The following is an 18,621-nucleotide window of genomic DNA, read 5'->3' on the forward strand; positions in this document are numbered from 1 at the left end:
TGTGCGTTCGGCTTTCATCTCAATCATCATGAGGAAGTAGACAATCGATAGAAGCAAGATGTCAGTTACAGAGATAGCAGTGGTTGCTGCACTCCTTCTAATGCAGTGAAGAGCAATTATTGTGTACATACATGCATTGTAGGATATATGAAGATGCGCTGGGATGTGTTTGTAGAGCATAACCATCTACGTAAGGGGTTAAAGGTCCTCAACTTAGTGAGCACACTATTGAGGATGCAGAAGTGTTTAATGGTGCGAAAAGCAAAAGTATAGCCGTTTCCAGTTTTGGTGATTAATTTGCTCATCTTAAAATGAATGCAACGCATCTCTGTACGTATGTCTGTAATCCACGTATCTCGAGACCTACTTCAAATTCGTCATACACGTCGTAGACGACATGAGGGAGTGTGCCCGGCATCAAGTCGGTCGGATAGGCGGTTGTCCAGAACCACAAGAAAAGGCTCTGGCCGTGGCCCAAATCAGCCAATTGATTGCGATGGTGACCTCATCCTAAACTTGATTTGACAAATTCCCCACATCTGTCAAATTTGATTACTTAGTCCGTCTACTTTCCACAGTCAGTTTGCACTCTTCAGACATTAGGGCTGTCAGTTTTCCTCTATTTTTTTTCTCTATAATCCTATTCGAATTCTTTATTATTTTTAATATTAAAATATATTTGAATATTTTATATAATATATAATCATATACAATAATGTATAGATGTACGATAATAAACACCCACATGCACACATACAAATGCTATAATAACAGGCTAAACTAAATAGTGAAACCAACTATATTAGTTAAGGGTTATGACTTTAATTTAGGTTCATTTTTTGATAAGAGGAGAGTAATATTAGGCTACAACTTCCTACCGTGCGTCCGAGGAAAAGACGCACCTCATCGGGTAAAACATTCCATTGACCAGATCTGTAGGGGCGCAATGGAGTAACACTTTTTTTTCCCCATCCGGTGGAATATTTTATTTTCTGGCCAAAACGTGTATTTTAGACGCACATTTTTTTCTACATGCTCTCCATCACGATAAGTTTCATTTTGGAAGGGGAGCCACGTCACCAAGATGGTGGCAATCTTGGATCTCAAAGATGGCCACCATGTAATATCGATAAGTGCCAATATCTCAGCTTCCAAGCCACTTAGAAGGTCAATCATGGTGTCAAAATATGTTTTTGGGGTCAAAGAATTCATTAAAGCTATTGAGAATATCAACAAGTGACTATATCTGCCAAGGTTTGAACATTTGGTTCATTGTGGCAATATATCTACACAACTTTGTATGCCTGGTAGATTATGCACAACAATATTGGTATGATTTGTATTGAACTTGACTGTGTTGTGTCATTAGGTCCGATTTTAACCCCGCCCGCCAAAAACAATCTTAACTCAGATATTATTATTATTATTACTATTATTATTATTATTATTATTAATGGTTAAGAGGTCTAACTGCACAATTCAGTAAAACATAGTTCCTAGAATGTTTAAGCCATGACTATGTAACACGTGTTGGCGTGTGCTTCTGTGTGTGTGTGTGTGTGTGTGTGTGTGTGTGTCCACAGTGCAGCCATCGAGCCCAGTAAACAGGATGAGGAGGACTATGAAGACGTTCCCATTAATAAGACCTGGGTTCTATCACCTAAAGTCTATGAGAGCGATGTCACTCTGATCCTGAACAAACTGCTGCAAGGCTACGACAACAAGCTGCGACCGGACATAGGAGGCAAGTAACTAAGTACATATTTTAACGCATTAACACCCAACGCCGATTCTAGAAATGCCTTCTAAATCAGTAGTTCTCACAGATTTTTCAAAAATGTCCAAAAATATCAGATACAAGCAGATGTGAGCTGGTATATCTGCTATTTTTGAATAGCTTTTTGTGTTTTTTCCCCTGTAAATTAACGCCCTACTTGATCATATTAGAGTGTCACACAAAAGTATAAAAAATAGCAGATCTAAACGCGGCGCAAAGTGTCACGTTTTGAGCTTGTAGATATGCCATTTTTGCTATTTTGAATCCTGAAAAGTAACAGTTTTGGACATAATTAGGTTTCTCTATCCTCTTCTCTCGACCTTCTCTGTCTCCTCACCACCAGGCCTGCACCCCAAACTCCACCTGCCCCCTGGTTGTCGGACTCAGTGCGAACTGAGAGACGGAGCCTGAGAGCGGCCTAGCGCAAATGGAGAAATGGCAACTTCCCAGAGGACCTTCTTACCTTCCAATCTCCCCTTTCTACTTTTTCAGCTGCTAAAGCTGCTTTCTTCTGCACTACAATTCAGGCTTCTGCTTCCAACCCTAAAAAACTCTTTGAAACTTTCTCCTCTCTCCTGCAACCACCACCCCCTCCTCCCTCCTCGTCCCTCCTCCCTGATGATTTCGCCAACTTCTTTGACAAGAAGGTGAACGATATCCGATCCTCCTTCCCTCCTCCCCCGGCTTTTGTTACCTCTAGTCGCCCCACCTCATGCTCCCTGGACCCGGTCCCATCCACTCTGCTGCAGTCCACTGCACCTGAACTTCTTCCCTTCTTGACCCACCTTATTAACACTCTCTGACGTCTGGTTACTTTCCCTCTGCTTTCAAGACTGCCAGAGTCACCCCCCTCCTGAAGAAACCAACACTTGACCCCTCTGAGATCCATAACTACAGACCGGTTTCCCTTCTATCCTTCCTATCTAAAACTCTTGAACGTGCTGTCTTCAAACAACTGTCCTAATACCTCCACCAGAACAACCTCCTGGACTCCCACCAGTCCGGGTTCAAAGTGGGTCACTCGACCGAGACTGCCCTCCTGGCAGTGACGGAGTCGCTCCATGCCGCTAGAGCGAACTCTCTCTCCTCCGTCCTGATACTCCTGGACCTGTCTGCACCGTTCGACACAGTGAACCATCAGATCCTCCTCTCCACCCTTGAGGGGATGGGTGTCTCAGGCTCTGCACTCTCCCTGTTTGCATCCTACCTGACGGGTCGCTCCAACCAGGTGATGCTGAGAGGGTCTGTGTCAGAACCACACAGGCTCACTACTGGGGTTCCCCAAGGCTCGGTTCTGGGTCCTCTTCTTTTCTCTCTCTACACTACATCTCTTGGTGCTGTCATCCACTCCCATGACTTTACCTACCACTGCTATGCCGATGACACCCAGCTGATCCTCTCATCGAGACATGGCCATCACCATTGATAATGCTGTGGTGACGTCAACTCGGACTGCGAAGAATCTGGGTGTGACCCGGGACGATCAACTGTAGTTCTCGGCAAACGTCGCATCGGTGACACGGTCCTGCAGATTCCTCCTCTACAACATCAGGAGGATTCGGAGAAGGCAGCCCAGGTGCGCACCTGTTTCTTCCACATAAGGAACATTCATAGAATCCGCCCTGTCCTTTCCACCCCTAACCTATACAAAGTCATTAATGCCCTTATTTCATCACGCCTGGATTACTGTAACGCCCTATATTCCACTCTCACCAAAGGATCCATACATCGCCTGCAGTTAGTACAGAATGCCGCCGCCAGACTCATTTCTGGGACTAGAAGATCCGAACATATAACCCTGGTACTGGCTGCACTACACTGGCTGCCAGTAACTTTTAGAATAGATTTTAAGATTTTATTGTTAACTTTTAAAGCTCTTAATGGCCTGGCACCACAATATTTAACTGACCTCCTAAAACCTCATGTGCCTGTCCGCCGTCTAAGGTCTTCCGATGCAGCCCTACTAGATTTTCCCACGTCTAGGCTGGTGACCAAGGGTGATCGGGCCTTTGCCGTTAGGGCCCCTACACTCTGGAACAGCCTCCCATTGGACCTCAGGGTTGCTAGTTCCATCACCATTTTTAAATCGAAATTAAAGACTCATTTTTATAGAAAGGCTTTCTTAACCTCCTAAACAGCAGAAATTTGGCGCATCTATATTCACTGATACTGTTATATGTTATTTTTACTGTTGTAATTATCTATGATCCTTGATTCACTGTTTGATTTTATGTTGTTAAGCACTTTGTAACACTGTTTAAAAAGGTGCTATATAAATAAAGTTTATTATTATTATTATTATCCAGGCTATTGTCATTTCCCGCCTGGACTACTGCAACTCCCTCCTTGCTGGTGCTCCGGCATCTGCCATCAGACTTCTGGAGCTTGTTCAGAAAGCTGCGGCTCGTCTGGTGTTCAACCGCCCCAAGTTCTCCCACACAACTATCCTTCTCCGTTCTCTACACTGGCTCCCCGTAGCGGCTCGCATCCAGTTTAAAACCCTGGTGCTAGCCTATAGGGCAGTGAAAGGAACAGCTCCTTCTTACCTCCGGGCTATGGTCGATGCTTACACCCTGCCCGACCACTTCGGTCGGCCACCTCGGGACGACTGATTGCCTCGTCGCTCAAGGGTCCTTCTGGCCGATCTACACGGTCACGACTTGTTTCTGTTCTGGCCCCACAGTGGTGGAATGAACTCCCCACTGATGTCAGGACAGCAAAGTCACTGCCCATCTTTCGCCGCAGGCTGAAAACCCACCTCTTCAGGAAACACTACCCTTCCTCTTTCTCTTCCTACTTGTTCTTAACTAGTTGTACAAACTCTTGTTTTATTGTTTTATTGGATCTTGTTTATTCTATACACTTATTTGTTTTAGCTCTTGCTCGTTTGATTTTCCTATTTTGTCTCATCTGTTTATGAAATTAGGTAGCTGATATATTGCACTTTTACGTTAGCGCTAGGTATACTCTTGGTTGCTTGTTTTAGAAGAGAATGCACTTAATGCTTCTGGTGATTAGTAGTTTCGTTCCCTACCTATGTTGAATGCACTTATTGTAAGTCGCTTTGGATAAAAGCGTCTGCTAAATGACTGTAATGTAATGTAATGTAATGTTTCCACCCGACAGAGACAATTTACTCAAGTACTGTACTTAAAGGAGCACTTCACCCATTTTCAGCCTATCTTCATATAATTGGTCCTCACTAATAATCATGATAAAATGGTAAAAAAAAACATCTACTCGCCGTCGAGTGCTAGGAGGGCTGTGGACACTTCAGAAACCCGCCTACCAGTGACATCATCGTAGGGCTTTTCCCCACCCTTTTTTTTCACAATTTCAATTTCTCCATTTAGATTTGTATTAATGTGGCCTGGACCGATGGCCTAGCGGTCTGGGCACCTAGGCTCTTATGTAGCCTTACAGTGTATTGTGGGTTCGAGTCCCGTTCCCCGGGATCTTTACTGCAAGTCTCACCCCATCTCTCTCTCCCTGTTTCCTGTCCATCTCCACTTTCCACTATAAATAAAGGCAGAAAAGCCCCAAAAATTACGTAAAAAAAAGGATTTGTATTAATGCGAGAATAATATCTTCCATTATGCAAGGGTTAATGCTTACGGTAATGAAAGTATTCCATAAGTGTTGCGCTGGGTGGACAAGGAAGTGTACATTTTTGGTTACTGCATTGTCTATTTATCGCTTCAAATGTTTTCAAAAACATTCTTGAGAGCAATGTTTAGCTGTAAATGACATTGTGTGTTTGTTTACATGGCTGTCATGTTGGATACGCCACAAAATCAAGCAGCACAGCAGGTGCTCTGAGTCTTTGATCAGACAGCGGTCTGTTATTGAGCTCATCGGTCATTATCCAGAAATAATACACAGCTGAATTTAGTGATTGACCAATCAGAAATAACACGCGGCTGAATTCAGTGATTGACCAATCAGAATCACACATTCAACCAAGCTGTGTAATAAAGAATTCTAACTTCCCAGGAATAAAAAGGCTGAAGTTTTTCTATTTGCTTTGATTCCCCATCGATGATGTCACAGTTAGGTGGGTTTTTGAACTGTCCACAGCCCACCATTTTCTGGATTCCTTGGATCATGGCAAATCCTACAAATTCTGTCCAAACCCCACTCAAATCGATAGATATTATCTCTGCAGCCATGTGATCAAGATTTATCAGTCAGATTTTGAAGCTTCCATTCCAATTGGCTATGACTGCCTTCCAAAGTTTGCGGGCCCTGGGTAGGCAACCTGGCCTGGAGAGGATCTGCGCTCCGAGGAGCGCACTTCTCTAGTTCTTTTTTTTTTTGCAAGCTCATGCATGACTTTCACTCCACTACATTTTTGTTGTTGCACTTTTGACTCTTTGGACTCAAAGTTACAATAATAGCTGATATACAAGCTCAAGATGTGACACATTGTGAACTTGTAGATCTTCTATTTTCACAATTTCTTAATTTATTTGCCTACAGTTTTTATTTTCATTTTCACAATGTCAATACAGCAATGCATTGCCATTAACAAGAAAATGCACTTTGTAATGTGTACATTTGAATACTTACTTATATTTACTTTGAGTATTTACTTTGTATACTTTGTCCACCGCTGCTTGTATGTCCAAAACGGTTCCTTTTTCAGAAATGGAAAACTAAAATAATAAAAACCTGTGTTCCAATGGATCCAATGTAGTTAGTTATTATTCAGGTAAAAGCTCTTGTTAATACTTGTCATGTGTTCAATATTTATAGTATTTTCAAGTATTTCTACATTGTGGTATTGCTACTTTTACTGCAGTAAAACAATAGGATTATTTCTGTGTTTCAGTGCGGCCCACGGTGATCGAGACAGCGGTATATGTCAACAGCATTGGACCTGTAGACCCCATTAACATGGTGAGACCAGCGTTATTATAGTTACAAAATTAACAAAATAACTAAAACTAGAATTGACAAAACATTTTAGCTAACTGAAATAAAAGGCTTTACAAAAAAAAAGGATAACTAACCGAACCTATATTTCACTTTCAAGCATGTTTGGGGTCATTTTAAGGTCTTCTCTGGCTGTTGAGAGCACCCAGACAGTTTTTAAGTTGCTTGATTCAGTTTTTAGATTAATTTCATCATTCACGCCCCCTTCCTATACAAACCCATTGTAACTTCAAACTCCATTTCATTGAAAACACCCATCCTTGGTTCTGTTGATTGACATTGGCCTTCTAATGTGAGGGGGGCGTGTTTTTAAAAAATTGCATTGTTTTGGAAAATGAAAATAATTAAATTAAATGAAATAATTAAATAAATGAAAAACGTAATTGAAAAAACACGGCCCCCCTTAAAAACTGTCTGGGGTGCTCACAAAAGCTTGAGTAGATACAAAAAAAAGCTCTCGCATTGGGATCACAAGGTCATGGGTCAAGCACGGCATAAAGATACCACGGATTCGTCGATGATGTGACATCACTGACAAATCCTTGGACATGTGACCGACTCAGCTTGTCTCCGTTTGTAAAATGCATGCACGCACGCACACACACACACACACACACACACACACACACACACCTTTCTTCAGTACGTGTATTCCGTGTTGGCAAAATCAGGAGGAAATATGACTCGGGGCTTTCTTTTTTATATCTGTGCCAACAAAATGAGGGACATCTTTTTAAAAACTAACAGATTACTTATTTGAAAACGTAACTAGTAACTAAGTACTCCAATTGTTAAACTAACGCGTTAGGTTGCTCCGTTACCCAAAAAAGTATTCCGTTACAGTAACGGCGGTAGTTGTACCGCCGTTACCCCCAACACTGCTTATTATACATCAGACTGGCATCCCTGCAATCTCACATACTGCGGTCTACCAGAGAGACAGTCCGTAATCCATTCCACCATACCGCATTACCCACTTTGCGCATTTTGAGCCGAAGGGCGCTTTGGACATATCTCCTATGTCCATTGCACTGTTGCACAACGTGTTTAATGACACGCGCAACGTTAGAATGAACGTCATATTAGCACACATAGCTTAGCTCAAACAACGTATGGACTTCTCATGGTTGTGTTAACGATGCAACGACAGGTCGTAAATGACCGGGTTGTCGCTGGCAGCCAGCAGGATCAAATGAGCAGCGCTCCTCTCCAAAAGTTAAACTACACATACAAAGTGCATAATCCCAAAGTCTGCAATAATATGGTTGCGCACTGCGCACATCCCCGGGTATAGACGAGTTTTTCTGATTGTCTCATCAGTATCTGTTGACTGCTGACATTTGAGACTAGTTTGGACGTATTCCACAGGTTTTTCTTTTAAGTGAGTTTATAGATTGGCCATATTCACAATTTTTATGAGCTTTTTTTTAATCTTACCACTGACTACCCCATATTATAATTAACACAAAAAAAAAATACAAAAATATACAATAATAATAATCTAATACCATATGCAGAACTATAGTAACCTTGGTGCAAGTAAAAGTACAATTATTGAACAGATTGTGCGCAGTGAGGACTGCAGAGTTGGACTGTAAAAGTAATGTCACTAAACATGGCAGCAGAGAGGAGTGTGGGCGTGAATAAAACGTAATGCTGCCATGGTCGTATAGCCCCGTCTATGACCACCTCCTCCACTCTAGCTCCTGGACTCGGTCATGTATGGTTAAGATCCAACTGAGGGGGCAACTATATAACAGGACACAGGTGACATAAATAACAAAAAGAGAGATTTTTTTTTTAATTCATACATTTCCAAAAGTCACACAGAATTTCGTACCTTTTTCTAAACATAGAATTTAACATGGAGGTGCGTTCCTGGTCGGGAACGCGCACGCGTGTTTAATATGGAGGCACGTTCCCTAACAGGAACGCGCATCCATGTTATATTTAAAAATGATATATATCATTATGTGAAAAGTAAATAAATAAAGTGTGCAGGTACTTGTGTGGCCTCCTGGCATTGTACACAAGACATTTAGGTCCAGCAGTGTGAGAGAGATTAGCGTGCACACATGCACGCACGCATGCACGCACTAACGCACGCATCAGTTTATAGAACGCTTACTGAACTGCAGAAATACAATTGAAAAACTCCCAGTTTGGGAAAATGGGGAAACTCAGTTTGGTTTCAAGAGTGTGAGGAATATTTTCAAACTGAAGTATTTGGATGATTGATTGATTGATTGATTAATTGATTAATTGATTGATTGATTGATTGATTGATTGATTGATTGATTGATTGATTGATTGATTGATTTTGTTTTGTTTTGTCTGCTCGACACATTTTGTTTGTACACTCTGCTTTTGAAGGAGTACACCATCGACATCTTCTTTGCTCAGACGTGGTACGACAGCCGGCTGAAGTTCAACAGCAGCATGAAGCTGCTCATGCTCAACAGCAACATGGTGGGAAAGATCTGGATCCCCGACACCTTCTTCAGAAACTCACGCAAGTCTGACGCCCACTGGATCACCACCCCCAACCGCCTGCTGAGGCTGTGGAGCAACGGCAGAGTCATGTACACACTCAGGTAACGTCATGTAACATGCTTTCTATTCCTTTTTCTCCCGAATGTAGTCGTTACCAATATGCTCTATGTATGGCAGCTATATTGGAAATAAATTGGCCCCCTTCCTTACTTCCTTCACAGGTCAATTATAATAATTAAGGCTCTGTTCCATTCTGGTCAAACAGAGTCAGGGTGCTGATATTGTGCATGTTGGCTCACTGGGAACACTCTATGACACCATTGGGTCTCAAAGTGTGGTCTAGGGACCCTCATGGTTCCTTGAGGGGGTTCCTTACAGGTGTGTAACTGTGAGAGTGTACACATGGAACTACAGGTTCATTTGGTTTCATTTGTACACTCTCAGAGTTATGGGGGTTGTTGAAATAAAAAAGTTTTGAGAACCACTGTGCTACACAAAATGGAACAGAGCCTTCATCATCCTACTACTATAATTCCTATTCCTATTTTTTTCTTCCTATAATTGACAAAAGCTCCGAAGTTCGTCCGGGATTCACAAGCACAGGATCACTCCACATGCCTCCAAGACCCGTCACAGACTGTTGATCAGAGCTCTGGCTATTATTTAGGCATCTTACCCCACCTCGATCAGTGATCAGACTCTCGGCTTGATTGATTTTCTGATTTGCCTATCAGACCCTCAGCCTGCTCTGGCAGGTTGCCATAGCAACCAGATACAGGAAGTTTGACCTCTTTTGACCTCAAGAAAGGCTTTCCATTTGACAGCAGGTGAGTCGTGAGGTTGGGAGGTTGGGACTAGAACCTCAAAACCTCTAGTTAGTGTAATTGGTAACACCTGTAAAGGAAGTAAGGCAGAGCCCCCCCCCCCCATATATATATATATATATATATATATATATATATATATATATTGATATATTGATATATATATATATATATATATATATATATATATATATATATATATATATATATATTGATATATATATATATATATATATATATATATATATATATATATATATATATATATATTGATATATTGATATATATTGATATATATATTGATATATCTCAATAATAGTGCAAATAACTTGTAGATCTGTTATTTTCACTATGTTTGAAATAGGTTTTAAAGGGCAAGACCACTTTGGTAGAGGTTTGGGTTGTGTAGTTACCTTGTCATGATTTACTCCTACAAGAAACAAGAAATCAAACATAATTGTTCCATTGATTACAAATTTATAATTCAAAATATGCTCTTTTAGCACATAAACAAACACAAAAAAAGTTGATTCAGACACTATAGAACATCACCAAACCCAGTACTGTTTTTTTTATATATAAAAAATGTAACTTCCTGTTGATTTTACTATTTGAAGATCCGTATCCGGTCTGGGTTTTCTTCCAAATAAAAAAGGCAAAATCAACAGGAAGTTAACATTTGTATATTTAAAAAAAACAGTACTGGGTTTGGTGATGTTCTATGTTGTCTGAATCAACTTTGTTTACGTTTGTTAAAGCGCTGAAAGAGTGACTTTGAGAGCATATTTTGAATTATCAATTTGTTATCAATGGAGCAATTATTTTTAATGTCCACCTTAGGAGTTACATCATGGCAAGGTAACTACACAACCCAAACCTCTACCAAAGTGGTCTTGCCCTTTGACACATTGCCTGCCAAGCAGTGTTAATTTTGACAGCAAATTTGATTTGATTTAGTCTTAGTCTTAGTCTTTTGGATAACACACCATTTAGTTTTAGTCCTACTTTAGTCTTCTGAAAATGTTTAGTCTTAGTCTAGTCGACTAAATATCAAAAACCTTAGTCTTTTAGTCTTTTAGTCTTAGTCAAAAACAATTACACTGCAGCAAATTTTGATTTAGTCTTAGTCTTTTGAATAACACACCATTTAGTTTTAGTCCTACTTTAGTCTTCTGAAAATGTTTAGTCTTAGTCTTAGTCTAGTCGACTAAATATCAAAAACCTTAGTCTTTTAGTCTTAATCTTAGTCGACGAAATTAACACTGCTGCCAAGAGCGCATATATGCGTCCTTTTAAATCCAACACTTGCCTGCGAAGAACGCATATATGCATCCTTTCAAAAACAAATCATATTTTCAGTGATTACGGTAGAGGGCGCTCTTGGGCAACCTATTAATGATCTCTTGACTGTGAGAGAATCATAGAAGCAGAAATGAGGCCACCCCCCAAAAAAATTTACTCCATTGACACCCAAACACATCTAGCTCGGATGAGCTGATGAAAACGAGCCATATTCAACGATTCCAACAGTATGGACGATAGCGGTAAAAATGTTGGATAGACGAGAACCTCCCCCTCCCCCTCCCCCCAGACAGCTTTGTTTACATCCGTGTTCACATCGTGGCTTTCCGTGGGTCTCTGTGGATCTTCAAAATAAGGTAAAAATGCTGGCAAGGATGATGAATTAATTCATTCATTCCTGCCAGTCAATGTGTTAAGTGGATAATGTACATTATCCCTTCCTAAAAATGTAGTTCAGTTAGAACTGCAATATTTGTCTTTGAAATGTAATGGAGTAAAAGACATAAGTAAAACAAACAAAAAAAAGTATACTTTAAGGGATATTTCACTTTCAAACATGTTTGGGGTAATTTGAACGTCTTGATTCAGTATTTTGATATTTGATATTCATTTTAAAGATGATGGCTTCATCGAAAACACCCGTCCTTGGTTCTGATGACTGATATTGTCCTTCTAAGGCATCTGAAGCGGCCTTGAGCCACGAGAGGCACCGCCGAACCGCGCCGAACGTTGAACGCCGAAATTTCAACCGGTCACAGAAATGTTATATCCATTTTGATCCGTCGTCTTACCGTGTGTGTAAATAAACACGATCCATGTACCAGCTCCCAAAGGGTTACGTTTTCTGAGGCGAGCTGTCTTGAGTTAGTTTTCACCATCGCAACCAGGCTGCAGGCACCATATCCGGCAATATTGCATGTATCCCCCCCCCCTCCCCCCGCTGGCCACAGAACATTTATATATATTATGATTGCGTGTCAGACCGTTGGTAAACACAAAGGGGATAACTGTTTGTCGTCCAGAGAAAAGAAAATATAACCGGAGCTTTCCGTTTGTCTTTCATACCATATGAAAACTATGATGTCTGGCCAAAACCAGGGCAAAACCAGTTAACTCAAGATAAAACCGGAAACAGGAAATGGTTTACGGATATTTTCACATAGGATGAGCGGAAAGCGAATGGGAAGAGAAAATGATCAAGGATGGTACAGAGAACAGTGCGATCGTTTATTAAACCACAAAAATACCCTATCCCGAGATATCTCGGGTTAGGCGGTTAACGGGTGGATTTGATATCCCGAGATATCTCGGGATTGGCCGTAAATGTGTTAACAAACACAAAAAAATACCAAATAATATCACTTACCCTACCTTTAAGGCCCGCTCATCCTATGGAAACAATTATCGCGTGAGTTGGCTGTTTTTTCAATAACTTATTTCATTCATTTTGTATAATTTTTTGGGGAAAATGAAAATAAATACATAAATAAAAATAAGAGAAAAAAGTGATTTAAAAAAATGTGACGTGTGTTTTCGATTAATCCATCATGGTTAAAATGGAGTTTGAATTTACAATGGGTTTGTATAGAAAGGGGTGTCTGATAAAGTGAATATCAAATATTTAAATGAATCCAGCTACAAACTGTCTGAGGCCCAAAGCCTGAGTAGACATTAAAATGACCCCAAACAGGTTTGAAAGTAGTGAAATATCCTTTTAAGGACAGTAGGCCTACTCAAGTAGATGTACTTTGTTACTGTCCGCCTCTATAGGTAGAGCAGGTACACACTGAGGTAGTACATGTACACACTGAGGGAGGGCACGCGTGTGGATTAGATTCCTCTGAACTGTGTTGTTTGTGTAGCTCTGACGTGTGCGTCAGTGCTCTGTCGTGTAACGTCTGATTTATACTTTGTTGTTTTACGATTGTTGATTTACAGTGTTGTTTATGTGTCTTTCATGAGTGTATGTTTTATATGTTGTTGTTGGGGAGCCCCTATTTATTGGACAATGAAAGTTTTAAATCTTGATTCTTGAAAATAGCTGATCTGCAAGCTCACAAAGTGACGCACCACAACACATGGTGAGCTTGTAGATGAGCTATTTTCAGTGTGCAACACAGGCATGCAACTAAATCAGGCTTAGCTATTTTAAGCAGCCACTATATTATATCAAACCATGTTTTATATAAAGGTTGTTGTTAAAGTTGCAGTGAGTGATATTTATTTTGTTAAAATAAGTGCTAAATATATTCTGATGTTCAGTAACAGCTAGGGGTCTTCCTGTCTCTCTTTAGTAAACTGAAAAATACATTTTCCGGTGAGGATAACAATTTTATCCAATCAGGAGAGAGAACTCATACATACAGGATACAGGATAGAGATGCTAATAATTAATCGACTGTCGACCAATCGCTAAGAATTTACTCAATTAAATTAATTCAATGAACTGTCTGAGCAGCTCAACATGTTATTCTCCACAAATGTTTCAACTGCTACTGCTTTCCACAGTGACCCCTTAGCTGAGAGAGAGATGAAGCAGGGACCCCCACTACATATTGTATACATTTGTGCTGCAGATTAAACTTTTTTATATAGATACATAGATAGCTTCATAGAATTGTTTGACAGCACTATCATTGTGTAGCGTTGTGTTGGATTCACGTTAATGGTTAATAGTTAACCACTTAAACCCTCAATATACTTAGAAATCGTGTACTTAGTCTACTCTTTCTTTTCTTATCCGATATGCAAGCTGCAAGGCGTCGTTCCCTTGAAAATAGGGATGCTAGGATTCAAGTTGTTAATGTAAAAACTAGTTCCTATCACCCCCCCCATCGAAACGCGCCGCTTCGCACCGTGTTTTGAGCTTATTTTTTAAACTTTTGTGTGACGCTCTAGTATGATCACGTAAGGCATTCATTTATGAAAAAAACAAAAAGTTAAAATACGGAGGTAAGAGGTGTCTGCCCCACAGCAACGATTTGTATATCTCCTGTAGTCTGCAGCTCCTCACTATTGCTGTGTGCTCCTGTTCCAGTGTTTGCCTGATAATACAGTATCTTGAAGTTGACAATGACTGATGTAACATCAATTAACAAGTTGTGTTGTTTGGTAAATTTAAGCACCAGTCATTTCACGACAAAATGTTGCAGCATTGTCCATCTCGGTGGTACTAATAGCTTGCCTTGTACTAGTAATAGTAAATTCAGGATCTCAGGAAAATCACAGCTTATCAATTAATAAATGATCTATTAATGAAAATGTTCTGTTTAAGAGCTGGAGAGATGGGGAGACCCCCGTTACTGAACAAACACTCTATAGTGATGATTACTACTTTCAGTTTTGAACAATATCACTTACACTACCTTTAAAACAAACAAACAATGTGGCTCCCCATTGAGATTTGTTTGTGTGTGTGTGTGTGTGTGTGTGTGTGTGTGTGTGTGTGTGTGTGTGTGTGTGTGTGTGTGTGTGTGTGTGTGTGTGTGTGTGTGTGTGTGTGTGTGTTTTCCGTCAGGTTGACTATAAATGCGGAGTGCTACCTTAAGCTGCATAACTTTCCCATGGATGAACACTCCTGCCCCCTGGAGTTCTCCAGCTGTAGGTGTCTTGTTTTTTCCCATGTTTGCTCAACCAGCTCATCTCCTATTCAGCTTCAGTAATCTCCCCTTAGAGATCACGGCTGTACTGCAGACTACCCCCCCCCCCACACACACACACACACACACACACACACACACACACACACACACACACACACACACACACACACACACACACACACACACACACACACACACACACACACACACACACACACACACACACACACACACACCAAAAAAGAGCCATGTGTCTTGAGGCGTGCGACCCCATTTCTTCTATCAGCCTGCAGCTATCTATCATTATGAACTAGGTCTGTAGCTATCTATCTATTATTCATCCAACTATCCATTATCCTCCATTATTAAACCAATAATAAAGAAGTGCATGTTACGCACGCATGCATGCACACACGTGTGTGTGTGTGTGTGTGTGTGTGTGTGTGTGTGTGTGTGTGTGTGCGTGCGTGCGTGCGTGCGTGCGTGCGTATATATATATATATATATATATATATATATATATATATATATATATATATATATATAGCTCCGACAGGCTGTTGGAATAACAGCTCCCCCGTCTGTGTCATTGTCATTGAGTCATATGTCTCATGCATCATGCTTTAGCTTAACGTCACAGTCACACCAGTGGTGGAAGAAGTACTCGAATTCTTTAAGTAAAAAGTGTCAATACCACAATATGGAAATACTCTGTTTCAAGCTAAAGGCCTGTATTCAATATTTTGCTTGAGTAAAATTACAAGAGTATTGGCATCAAATTAAACTTTATAGTACCAAAATAAATGTACTCAAACTTTTCATATTTTGTCAAACTTTTTCAAAAATAAAGTGTGACGTGACACATTGACGGCTATTTTTGAATAGCTGAAGTATGAAATAGGGCTTATGTGTTTTATTCATGTAAATCTGTCTAAAAGTACCTTGTAACTAAAGTCAAATATCAAATGCCAAATAATTGTATTGGTACAATTGTACAAAAGTACAATATTTGCATCTGAGATGTAGTGGATAGAAATGTAAAGTATACACAAATTGAAATACTCAAGTAAAGTAGATGTACCTCCAAATTGTACTTAAAGGAATACTTCACCCAAGAAACTACTTTATTTCTATTGCTTACCCTGTGATGTCTTGGACACAGAGAATTTCCGTTTGTAAGAAGTCAAAACTATATTTAAAAAAAACGGTTATGAACTCCAAAACAACGCTCCCAGTGCATTTAAAGTCCTCTCGTCTCCGCGTTCTTCACTCATGCATGAAACCGTTTAGCCCTCCTTCTATGGTTAAATTTTGGAAAGGTTCACACCGAGATCAAAGACGAGAGGACTTTAAATGCATGTTTTGGAGTTTATGACCGGATATTTGTCTCCGCCAGGCCGAAAGGCATGGCGAGAGAGTATGTTTTACCCCCTGTCCGTCCGTCCGTCATTCCATCCGTCCGTCATTCTGTCTGTGGACAGCTAATCTTCGGCACCGTTGGCTTGATCGCTTCATCTCACATGGGTCTGTTATAGCACCACCAGGAGGCCGCTTTTTGCAAAACACATTTTTTGACAGTTTTTTTCCTACAGATTTTGTCCAAACATCACACAAATCGGTACACAGTATCTCTATAGTCATTAAACAGAACGTGTCTTTCAGATTTTTCACTGATTGGCTAAAAATGGCTTCCAGCGCTCGGGTAGCGCAGTGGTAAAGTCACTGCCCACCACCACGGAGGTTGTGGAATCCACTGTGGTCCAATGAACTTTGTCGAGCGTCTATACACAAACACAATTGGCCTGTGTTCGGGGGGGGGGGGGGGGAAGCTGGGCGGGGAGGGTGATACTGGTTATTGCACATACTCCTACGGGCTGGGGCGGCACCTGTCAGAGGGGAGTGTTGGGCGGGAGGAGCAGGACGAAGGTTCTACGTCACTCCTGGTGGGGGCTCCTCACTGGCAGGTGAGTCAGTAGGATACGACAGCAGTGACAACACAGAAATGTGTGTCGGGAGGAATCAATTGGCTTAAGACTAAATTGGGAAGAAAAAGGGGTAAAAAACGTTTTAGAGAAAATATATATTAAAAAAAAGCTTCCAAAGTTTCCAGTCGTGCTCTGTTTTGAACAAAATGCCTCAAATCATGAACACAGCATGCAATTTCCGTGACATTTTGCTTCCTACTAGGCCAAGGAATAAATGCCACTTGAAATGTTTCTAATCAGCTTCATGGTGGCGCTATATCAGGTTTTATATATATTTGTGTTTTTACCTATAACTGCACCGATATGTATAAAACTTTGTATGTGCACTTCCTAGAGGCCAAGGAAAACCTTTGCCCTGCATTTTTCACATCTGCATTTTATAGCGCCACCAGGAGGCCGACTTATGTAAAAAATATTACTCCTTCAGATTGTATCTAAATGTCACGCAAATCGGTACACATGATCTCTATAGTCATGTGATCAAGACGGATCTGTTAGATTTTTCATATTGAATCCTGATTGGCTAAGATTGACATCTAAAGTTTGCACAAAATGCCGCAAATCATGAATGTCCGATTGCGGTGAAACTTTGCATGCACATTCGCAATACGTTGCGGAGCAAATGCCACCCACAAATTTTGTCCAAACATCACACAAATCGGCATTATCTCTATAGTCAAGTGATCAAGACAGATCCGTCTAACTTTTCATATTCCAAAATCCGAGATTTTGTGTTTTCAGTGTTTTACGCTAGATGGCACTGTTAGCTAACACATGAGCCAATGCTTGACCATCAGTGACGTATTGAAACAGGAAATGACGTAATCGCAAAAAAAAAGGCCACATCCACTTCCATGTTATTGGATCTGGAAAAGTGTCGTTTCCTCCACTTTCTTGTGGACGCGGCCATTTTAGGCTATATTCAAGAGCCCACAACTAGACAACAGTTTTCTCGCGGACACCACAGAGACACGTCTTTGTTTTCCAATGGTTGGGGGCTCCATCGGACTGAAAATAAATATTCTGTGACTAGTTGAAAGGTAAGGAAAACGCTGATTTTCGCTGGCAGTGGTGTAGTAAACAATGTTTTATTTCTGGCAGTCAAAGAGTTAATGTTGATCTCCAATTTACTTCAATTCATCAAGTATTGTCTTCGTTTTTGGATTCTTCATTCACCATCAGGGCCGGATTTAGGGTTGTGGGGGGCCCTGGGCTTGAGTCATTGATGAGGCCCCCCTACCACAAAATGATAAACTACAACTACTCGATCTAGGAATTATGACACATGCATATTATTGGCATAATTTAAAGCACATTAGGAAAAAGCAAGTCTGTACACTGAGAACGACAAGAAAAACTAATATAGGGCATTAATGACTTTTGATTTTTGCAAGTCATCTTGTCATTTGACACACAATAAGGGGGACCACACACAGACTGCTTGCTGTCCAACAATGAGCAACTTGTATTAAATATCTCTGTAACATTAACAATGTACAGTTTAGTGCAGAGTGATTCAGGCCTGACTACAATACAGTTAAGTGCAGCAGCATGATTAGGTTACTGTCAACAACAACAACAATTACAAATACCACATGGCTTTTGGCTACCTTAAAGGTAGGGTAAGTGATATTTTTTGGTTAAAACAAAAAGTATTTTGTTAAAAGGTTAAAGCACTATATTGTGATAGTAATCATTGCTAT

At 40.5% G+C, this 18,621-nt stretch overlaps 1 protein-coding gene across 1 annotated transcript in view; it reads left to right on the forward strand.

Moving 5' to 3' along the window:
- Positions 1-18,621, forward strand: part of gabrg1 (gamma-aminobutyric acid type A receptor subunit gamma1) — a gene marked incomplete at both ends in the record, with an annotated part of 58,446 nt that overhangs the window by 13,576 nt on the left and 26,249 nt on the right. Inside the window, 4 exons of the mRNA XM_080457679.1 lie at positions 1,584-1,744; positions 6,609-6,676; positions 9,086-9,306; positions 14,849-14,931. Of these exons, the coding sequence (XP_080313805.1) occupies positions 1,584-1,744; positions 6,609-6,676; positions 9,086-9,306; positions 14,849-14,931 (533 nt within the window). The remainder of the gene's footprint in view (positions 1-1,583; positions 1,745-6,608; positions 6,677-9,085; positions 9,307-14,848; positions 14,932-18,621) is intronic.

This window comes from Gymnoscopelus braueri (genome assembly GCF_963280865.1).
Source record: "Gymnoscopelus braueri genome assembly, contig: SCAFFOLD_233, whole genome shotgun sequence".
In the NCBI taxonomy this organism is placed as follows: Eukaryota; Metazoa; Chordata; class Actinopteri; order Myctophiformes; family Myctophidae; genus Gymnoscopelus; species Gymnoscopelus braueri.